We start from the raw sequence: 9,417 nt of genomic DNA, 5'->3' as shown, positions 1-9,417 counted from the left end.
GCAGTTGGTAAACGTTTGTTGCATCAATGAACAATTAATGTGAACTCTTTCAGGAAGCCTTCCTTGATTGCTCCAACGGTCTCGTTCTCCGAATTTCCACAGCATTTAGTCCGTACCTTTTTTTTTTTTTTTTTTGGCTGTTTTAACTATTTCATATATGTGACTCTTCAGAAAGTTTGTCAGCAACTCGGGAGAAACTGTCTCATACATGGTACCCTCCCACTGCTTTGTTGAGCACACAGTAGATGCTAAATAAATACATGCTATTTGAGTAAATGAATGCTGCCACCAGCCTGTCCCAGATCTGACCAGAATCCCTCTGGGCTCAGCTCTATTTTGAGTGAAACAGAATCAAAGTGCCTCCGATTAACAGTAATAGTTCCTTGCTTAGAGATCAAAATAACCCCGATAGGAATAACTGTAATGCCAAATTTTACATATAATGAACATAAGACTCTGAAGACTTAAGTGATTTTCCCCAAGGTCACAGCTTCCCCAGGAAGTAGCAAAAGACACCTAAAAATAAAAATTCCAATTAAATGTTTAAGTAGAAGATACGTATTTGTATCTTTTTAAAAGCGTCCGCTCTCTTTATCACATTTTGGGACTCTGTAACCTGTCTGTGTCAACCCAATAGTGACACAATAGGATAAGGGTCTTAAGGGCGCAGCTGCGACCAGACGTCGTTGCTGTATGGGTTAGAGATTGATGATTTGAGAAACCTTGACTTTGGGGGCAGAGATAGAAAAGTGGGAGCAAAATGGTGGTAATCGCTATAAGTTCTGGTTCTCTTTCCGTTCTTCTCCTATTTACAATAACTGGCACCCCCCGGGCCTCGGTGTCTCCAATTGTCAACCCTGCTGCTGCCCTTGCTATAAGAAGCACGTTTTAGTGCTTTGAACTCCTTAGAGAAAAGCTCTAGAGAGATAAATGTGGGGCGTGGGGGGAGGAGGGCTGTCAATTTTAGCCTGGGGTTTTCCAGCTGGCACACTGTTTCCATCTTGAATCACTTCCACACCCTGAGCTCTGCCTGGGAGATCCCTCCTCCTGGGGCTTCCCCACTCCCTGGTTTGGTCTGAGCCACAATGGTAAGCATTCCAGAAAAATGCTTAAGAGAAGCCTGGCTTAGTCATTTGATGCACAGCTCAGGAGGCAAAGAAAGCATACAGGTGAGAGATGCTGGTCCCAGTAGTGATGGGTGGCCTCCAAGAAGCAAAGGGGTAGTATGGCCACTGTTTGTGTGCTTGGTCTGTGACTAAGCAGTGACTCCTTTGCCACCTGGAGCCTTCTGAGGACCTCCCGAGGCCCCATAGTTTCAGTTTCAACACTACATGAGATAAAGTTAGGATCCTTCCCCAGGGCCTCCTGACTCTTCCTGGTTAGCATAACAATGGGATTTAGTTTGGGATCATTCCTTTAGGACAACTCAGAAGACTCGGACATCTTTCTCCTCTGTCTCTCCCTGCCATCTGACTTTCCATGGGGAAGGAGGGCATTTAGGGAGAAGGAACAGGTAAGAATTTCCTGTGTCTTGCTGGTGTATCTTAATTTATTTAAATTTAGGGAAACAGCAGTCTAATCAGGTGATAATTAAGTCCCTCTTCATTAGGGACCTTCATGTGTGCCTTTTGAATATGGATGAGCCCTGGGGTCACACCGTCCCTCTGAAGAGGAAGGTGATAAGAGACATGTGCTGTCCGGGCACTTCAGCTCTTCCCCTTCTGCGCCTCCCCTTCCCCCCAACCCCCACCTGACAAGGACTAGATTCCTGTGGGGAAGGAAGGGAAAGGGCAATGAGGCTTCCTCTCCCGTCAGTCTCCTCCCCCTCCTCCTCAGGCCCGTCCCTCACTGCCTCCAGCCCATCCCAGCAGCACCTCTTCCTGCACTCTCAGGTCTCATCCAGCCCTCTCCCTTCCACCAGCTTCAGGCTGGGGTCTCTTCAGGTCCCACTGGGTTGACGCTGAGCCCGCCTCAGCAGCGTGTTTGCCTCGCACCTCTGCTTTTAGCTGGTTCATCACTCCTTGGCCCGGGTCTGCTTCTTTCTTCTTTTTCTTAGGGAGTCTGATGACCCGAACCCACAAACAGCTCTGATCCTGAGAAATACACTCCCTCCACCTCGCTCACTGTTGTGTGCTTCGTGGACTCAGCCACACTTCACCTGAGTACACAGTAAAGCGCCCCAACCCCTACAGCACCCACCTACAGATGCATGGACATTCCTGATTCTAACTGCAGAAATAAACACATGGAGGCCAACACAGGCCAGGGCAGCCCCCCTCTTGCACGTGACCGTCTCCTCTCCTCCCTGGAGCGCCCCCATTTCCAGGGAGCAAGTGGGGCACAGATGGGGGTGGGGGGAGAAATGGGACCTGGGTGGTTACCATGGCAACGGAACCTAGCAACAGCTGAGAGGCTGCCGTGTGGGTTTCTGCAGGGCTGTTACGAGAGCCAGACCTAGAACTGGGGGCTCAGAGGTGACTGATCCCAGCTGGGCAGCCTGCTCTTCCTCCTCCAAACGCACCCCTCGATTCCACGCCCACACCCCAGCAGTGCCTCTCAGAGAGGGCAGAGCGGGGAAAGCTAACGAGAGCTAACCGCGGGGCTTCTGGGGGCAGCTGTGGGCGGGGGCGGGTGAGGGAGCAAGGCTGCAAATAAAGCAAGCAGGGCAGCCAGCCTCTTCACTGCGGCTCCCTCTCACCGCTTGCCCGTTGCTCCATTTTTCCTTCTCCTTTTGCCCTTCAACCTCCACGTGTCTATCAGCGCTCTCCTCTTCCTTTTCTTGCTTGCGCCGTCGCCTGTGCTTCTACGTGTTTCCCTTTTCTTCTACCTCCTTTTTCGTGGTCTCTCTTGACCTTCTCTAGCAATTAACAAACCACTCTTCCGGTTTCTCTCTTGCTCCGGCTGCTCCTTGTCAAGACTGCCCCCTTCAGAGTCTCTTCCTTCCATTCCATCCCGAGTCAAAGCCCCCGAATCCCAACCCCGGGTCAGAGCAGGCCAGGTCACATCGGGTCCGGAGGGGTTACCCGCACTCCCCCCCATCCTTCTTTTCTTCCCTCTTAGCTGCCCATCGCCCCTCCTCCTCTTCTCTCTGTGGGGCTCATAAGGCAGAACCAGGGGACTCAGGTATCTTGCAAAGGCTTTATTTGAAAATTTTGAAACTTACATCCCACAAGAATTCAAGATTATCACCACAAGAAGAAAGAGATAATACAAAAATATATATCACAGCATAGGAGCCAGGTAAGAGAGGGAAGTAGGAAGGAAGGTGGGAAAGCCATGAGAAGTCAGGACAAACCTGAGGGGGGGGCGGTGCAAAAGGAGGGAGAGTGGAGGAACCAAGGAGGGAGGGAGGGAGGGAGGGGCGGATTGGGAGGCAGAGCTCCCGACGGCCTTGAACCAGCTGGCTCCGGTCCCTGGCAGCCTAGGTGGAGTTACGGAGGCCCTCAGGGAGGCCGGCAAGTGGAGGACTGGCTCAGGGGGCTCTGAATTCCAGAGTGACACACACAGACAGCCAGGACAGACGAGACAGAAGGACTTGGGAAGCAGGGGAGGGCACATGGGAGCCCCTTTCTCATGTAGTGCAGCGGGTGACTCCCCAAAAGCCATCTCCCAGACAACAGAATTTAGCAGTGGAGGGGGAGGGAGTTTGCGCCCTCAGTACTCCCATTCCCACAGGGAGCCCTCGGAGCGGGATGGGGGAGACAGCGAAACACGTGACGCGGAGCGGGATGGGACCGCGACAGATGGAGGCCCATGGAGCCCCCAGCTCACCTCCCACCCACCTCCGGGGCAGCATGCAGGGGCCACAGAAACTCAATCAGTGAGTGTTCGTGAGGCGAGTGTGAGCATGACACACACGCCACAGCGCGGGGCCGGGACATGCACACGAGAGTCCACGGGAGTCACCCACTGACCTCTGAGTGATGGGCCACTGAGCGATGGGTGGGACGGGGGAGAAGACAAAGGGAACAGTGTGAGACGAAAGGGAGGACGCGAGGGATCCGCGGCGGGGAGAGACGTGGCTAGGGAGACTGGCCGTACAAGAGCATGAGTGTGTGCAGTGGCTCGTGAGGGGAGAGGTGAGTGTGCAAGGCTCTCATGTGAGTGTGCCAGGGCGGGGCCGGGGGCCAAAAGCCACAGATATGTGAGGCCCCCACCTAAAGGAGGCTGAGCAGGTGCGCTCACCCGCGGGCTAGCGAGTGTTCCGAGGCGCCCACGGCCGCCCTGCCCTCAGCGGGATGGGGGCTGTGCCGGCCCCTTGGCCCCCTGCTTGGTGGCAGCCCAGGCTTGGGGGGATCACAGATTCACCAAGGGAATCCTGAGAGGAAAAGGGAAAGGGCACCGTCAGGAACCAAGAGGCAGGCCAGAATCGAGAGGGCAGTCCAAGAAATAAAAGGGATCAAGTTTAGGAGGGCAGAGTTGGAGTTAAATGGCAGCATGAGAACAGGACGCAGATCCACAGACAGCGGGAGATGGAAGGGTGCCCCGGCGAGGAGGGGTCCAGTCTCCCGGGGTGGGGGGGCAGGTCTGCCTCCTTTCCACCCGCCCGGGAGGGAGCGCCCCAATCCCACAGTCGCAGCCCCGAGGTGCCTCCCCTGCCCGCCCTCCCAGCCCTCTGCCCTGCCCTCACCGGTTCAGCTGGAAGGCTGGAGCCCCCTTGGGCTGGGGCATCCCAGGCCGGGGTCCCCCTCGGGGCTCCTCGTGGTCAGGGGTGGGGGTGGGCGAGTCCCCGAAGGCCCCCAGCACAGTGACCCCGGCTGGGGACAGGTCTGTCAAGGGCTGCTGGCTCTCCTCCTGCCTCAGGGCACCTTGCTGCCCAGAGGGCCTGCGCCGCTTCTGGCTACGGTCCCAGCTGGTGCCCCGGAAGGAAAGAGGTTCTCACACACTCAGGAAGCCCCCAACCTGGGCTTCCAGCGCTGGCCACCCCTAGCCTCCCTCAGGCACCCGCAACATCCTACGGCAGAGAAACCAGCCTCTAACAGGTCCCTAAGCCCCGTGTCCTGAGACCGCGTCCACAAAACCACTTCCTCTCCCCGCCAGGGGGCTCGGGAATCTAAGCCACCCTCTCGCCTGGTTCAGATCCACAGAATGAGTAGCTCCTCCCCACAGACACACAGAGTCCCCCAGAACCGCCTCTCCCCCACGCATACCCAGCAGAGCCATTTCAAACCTCCGCAGCAGGCGCCTGGCAGCTTTAGTTCTAGTTCAAAGTCAGCTAATGACCTGGACGCCTGAGTCTAATGATTCTTGCAGTCAAGTGGGAAGGACTGAGCGACCCGATATGAAGTGTGTGCAAAGGAAGCTCGGATTTTTCTCCCTCCTCCCCAGGCAGCCTTAAGAAGGGGCTCTGCAGAATGGGTCGTGCAGGATACGGGGACAAGGGCTGGCCACCAAACCCCGTGCACACAAATGACTCCCCCCCTCTCCCATCACCCTTGTGTTTCCCCAGAAGGGATCTGCACTCATTTCTCAGAGCTTCCCCCACCCGAATCCTTCCTACCTTTTCCCAAAGTCTTGCCCTAACCCACCACTTCCTATCCCACCGCCAGCAAAACCGCCGCCCTGGCTCCTTCCCTCCTTCCAGCCAAATGTAGCCAAACATTGATGGGGATGCCAGCATCTCCTCCCCCCACCCCAGCTTACCAGAACTTGAAGATGATGCCAGTGGCCACAAGAACAATGATGACGGAGATGGTAATTGTGACGTAGAGCTGAGGGTCCACACCTGCTTGGGGTAGGGAGAAATTTTTAGGGAGGCTTGAGGTGGAGGGAGCTGAGAGAGGCTGGAGATTGGGTTGGAGCGTTGCCGTTTGAAGCCACATTGCCCAACTCTTTCTGCTTCTCTGGAGCCTCCCCGCTTTATTTTTATCATCGGCTTTCCGCAGAGTTTTCAGCTCTTTTCCTCCCAAATCCTTTTTCTCCACTTCCCCAAATCTTCTATATATATGGGATGAGGAGGAGGTTCCAAGGTCACAGAGATCTTCTCTCTCTGCACAGAAACTAGGGGCTGGAAACGTCCATCTCCACCCTGGCCCCACCCCCAGACCACTGGCCCCGTCTCAGCGCTCCCCGAGCCGAGATGTCACCCTGAAGGGCTCGTTCATTTCCTCTGCCTGGAATACTCCCACTGTTTCCAAGGTCCCGCTTAAATGTCAGTTCTTGGAGGGTGTCCTGATCCCCAGGCAGAAGTAGTCTCTCCCTTCTCTCTCTGCCTAACAACATGCTGTGCACACCTCCACTAGAGAATGTATTACGTTGACTCATCCCCGAGTGTTTACACATCTGTCTTCTCCAGTGGACCTGAGCTCCTCTGAGGCTCAGATGCATCTTGGTCTCGGCCTCCTGTGCCAACGTTAGTGCCCGACACATTTGTGGAAGGAGCTAACAGGCAGGAGGACCTCTGTTGCTTCCTTTAGAGTCTTCAGCCAGCCTCCCCACCCCCAAATCCCTACCAACCTCCCCGACTCCCACTCACCTTCCCCGCGGCCCCCGAACAGGACTGGCCGCAGGGTGGCGGGCGCTTCTCCAAGGCTAAGCCCATCTCCATCACCCCGCATGGAGTCTGAGTTGGGGTGTGGGGTGGCCAGCCCATGCGGGGCTGCGAAACCATAGTCCAGGGGCAGAAATCCAGGATTGGCAGAGTTGGGGTCCCCCCCATCCTCTCGAGACACTGTAGGACCCCACACAATAGCCCAGGGGTACTGGGATGAGGGTGGCCCCTCTTCAAAGCCTGATGGGGTGGCCGGGGGCGAGGTGCCCGGCAGGACTTGCCGACGTGATCTTGGGACCCGCGGGGAGCGGCTTGGTGGAGGTGCTCGCTCCCACACGCACACATGGCGTGGGGCTGAGGGCCCTCCCCGGGCACAGGGGGGCCGGGCTGGGGCTGGTGGGGTCCGAGGGGAGGAGGAGGAACCTTGGGCAGGCGGTGGGAGGGGCAGCAACAGCAGTGGCCAGAGAGGGAGGAGATGGGACAGCAGCAGCGCAGGCCTGCGGGAAGGGAGAGAGAGCGGGTGAAACCAAGGCCCTCTTGGGCTTATGTGTGCAGAGGACAGGCCGCCTCCCTCCAAGACTCTGTGCAAAAAGTAGGTGGGCCTTGGGAAGACTGGTCTCATTTCCCATCTTCCTAGGGTCTAGCCCTCAGGATGGAAGGCCCCGGGTGGGCCTAGGAGGGAAAGGGCCAAGACCCCAGGGAAAGTGGCTTCCAAGCTTCCCCTGCTGGGCCAGACTTACCACATTCTGGACTCCATGTCCGAGATCTTCCTCAGAGATGACCCAGATTTTCAGCCTTTACTGGGGGAGAGAGGGGTCGTCACATCCCAACCCTGCCCTGAGTACTTCCCCAGCTCATTCATCCACCAACTCACCTCCATCTCCCCTCCCAGCTGTGGCTGCCACTCAGGAGCCACGGCTGCCTAGCATCCTCTTGCGGGGGGTGGGGAGCGGGGAGGGGACCCCCAGAGTGGTCCCCTGTCTAGTCCCCAGCCCCTATCTACACAACTTCCCAGGTCCCTGTTACCTCCCCCCCCCAGGGTCTACTCTCACTTCTCCGGCTTCCTTCCGTCTCACTTCCTCTGCCCACAGCTCCTAGCTTTTCTTAGATCTTAATTTAGAGCCAAGAACCTTGTGATTCCTTGAGCACCTACCGAGGGAGGGAAGGAGTCTGAGTGGGGGAGGGAAGAGGAAGTCAATCTGAGTGAGTGTGTGAACGTGTGTGGTTGCACGGGGGAGCATCCCCGCCTGCCCACCCCACTTGTTGTCCGAGGCCTTTCTCTTATGATTGAATGGCCCCAGGAATCTCGTCTTCAGGAGCAGGGGAACAGGAGATGGAGGGATGGAAGGAAAGAGAGAGGAGGTGGGCGGGAGGAAAACTACAGAATATAATATTTGCTCAATGTTCCATCATCCAAATGCATAGGTGCCCTCTGAGGGGAGGTGGAGTTGGGGAGAGGCCACCCCCTCAAATGCAGCTCTCCTGGGTAAAGAGTCCTGGGAGAATCGGGATGGATGGTTTTGAAAGAGGAGGACACGTTCTCAGAGCTGAGGGTGGTGGATCCAGGCGGCGGCAGCAGGCTCCCCAGTGAATGAGGATATGACACTTGGTGTCCCCTGGATTCTGGGTCTAAATCTGGACATTAAACCCTCTCAGAGAATAACAGGGGAGTAGGTGGGAGAGTCTGGGGAAGGGATTGGGGAAGTGGGCTGTGGGGAGAGATGTGAAGGCATGATGGCCTGAGACAGGGAAGGCTGGTGAGGCGTGAGAAGGGAAGAGAAAGGTGAAGAGGAAGCAGATGAAGGGGGCTAGTCCTGAAGGAATGGACTGGGGGGCGCAGAGGAGATCGGCAGCTGGAGGATGCTGAGGAGGGGAGTAAAGGTCAGGGAGGGAAGCTGAGAGGGTGAAGCGGTCACAGGAGCGGGGAAGAAGGAGGAAGGGCAGGAGGAGGAGGAAGGAAAGGTCCAGGCAGGATGGGAAGTGGAGATCGTGGAAGGGGAAGGGAGAAGAGGGATGGAGGGGACCAGGGATGGGGAGGAAGGAAGGGGGAAAGGAGAGAACATGGTACTGAGGACAACACGAGACAAGGAAGGGACGGGGGACGGAAAACGGGAACAGCAAAGATGGAGGAGATGGAAATTGTTTCTTCCAACGGAAAGGGATACGGAGCTACGGAGAGAGGCAGGGATGGGGCCCAGGTGGGAAGAAGGGAGACGGAACCGGGAAAAGAACGATGCTGCAGGGACAGAGGAAGGCGTGTGAGCCAGGGGAGGGGAAAAGGGCTTCCAGGGACGTCTGTGGCCAGCTGACTCCAGGACCCACTCGCCTCTCCGCCTGTGCATCCCACCTCCCCAACCAACGTCATCTCCAGTCCCCGGACCCCGCACCCCTTAGTCACCCCGTCCAGGAAGCCCCAAGTCCCCTGGCTGGCGCGCCACCCCACCCTCCCCTCGCTCCTCACCGACCTGTTGTGCGCAGGAGACGAGCTGGGGGTGGGGCGGGAGCCTCGGGCTGGGGGAACCGGGCCCCATCCCCAGCGCGGCCGCGAGCCCACCCCTCCCACAGGCCCACGCTCCCTGGACAGGGCTGGAAAGCGATAAGGGGGGCGGGGGACGAGGACCAGGAGGTAGGCGAGGGGTCTCCTCGGGCGGGAGCGCCGAGAGCAGAAAGGGAAGCTGAGGCTGGAGGATGCAAGGAGCCGGGGGCTGAGCCCAAGGCGGGAGGAAGGCAGCGGCGGGGACGGCGACCGCTGCGCCAGGAGGGCAGGATGGAGTCGGGACCCGCGGAGCGATGGAAAGCGTGGTGGAGAAGGCGCGCTTATGCGCTGGAGGCTCGAGCCGGGCGAGGGACCGCGCCTGGAGGGGCGGGGGACGAAAGGCGCGGAGTCGGGGAGGGCAGGGCCGGGCTCCCTCGGGCGGGGGCGTGGG

General features: G+C 57.7%; 1 protein-coding gene across 1 annotated transcript; it reads right to left on the bottom strand.

The window, feature by feature from the left end:
* Positions 1 to 4,296: 4,296 nt before the first annotated feature.
* On the bottom strand, positions 4,297 to 7,247 carry PIANP (PILR alpha associated neural protein). Its single transcript, XM_060165684.1, has 5 exons — positions 7,231 to 7,247; positions 6,476 to 6,987; positions 5,644 to 5,725; positions 4,631 to 4,852; positions 4,297 to 4,318 (listed from the first exon to the last, which is right to left on the bottom strand). The coding sequence occupies exons 1-5, from the start codon at positions 7,245 to 7,247 to the stop codon at positions 4,297 to 4,299; spliced, it is 855 nt and encodes a 284-aa protein (XP_060021667.1).
* Between the last annotated feature and the right edge of the window lie 2,170 nt (positions 7,248 to 9,417).

The sequence above is a fragment of the Lagenorhynchus albirostris genome, chromosome 11 (genome assembly GCF_949774975.1).
Source record: "Lagenorhynchus albirostris chromosome 11, mLagAlb1.1, whole genome shotgun sequence".
Lineage (NCBI taxonomy): Eukaryota > Metazoa > Chordata > Mammalia > Artiodactyla > Delphinidae > Lagenorhynchus > Lagenorhynchus albirostris.
Note: the sequence above shows the minus strand (reverse complement) of the source record. Positions and strands in the feature narration are given on the sequence as shown.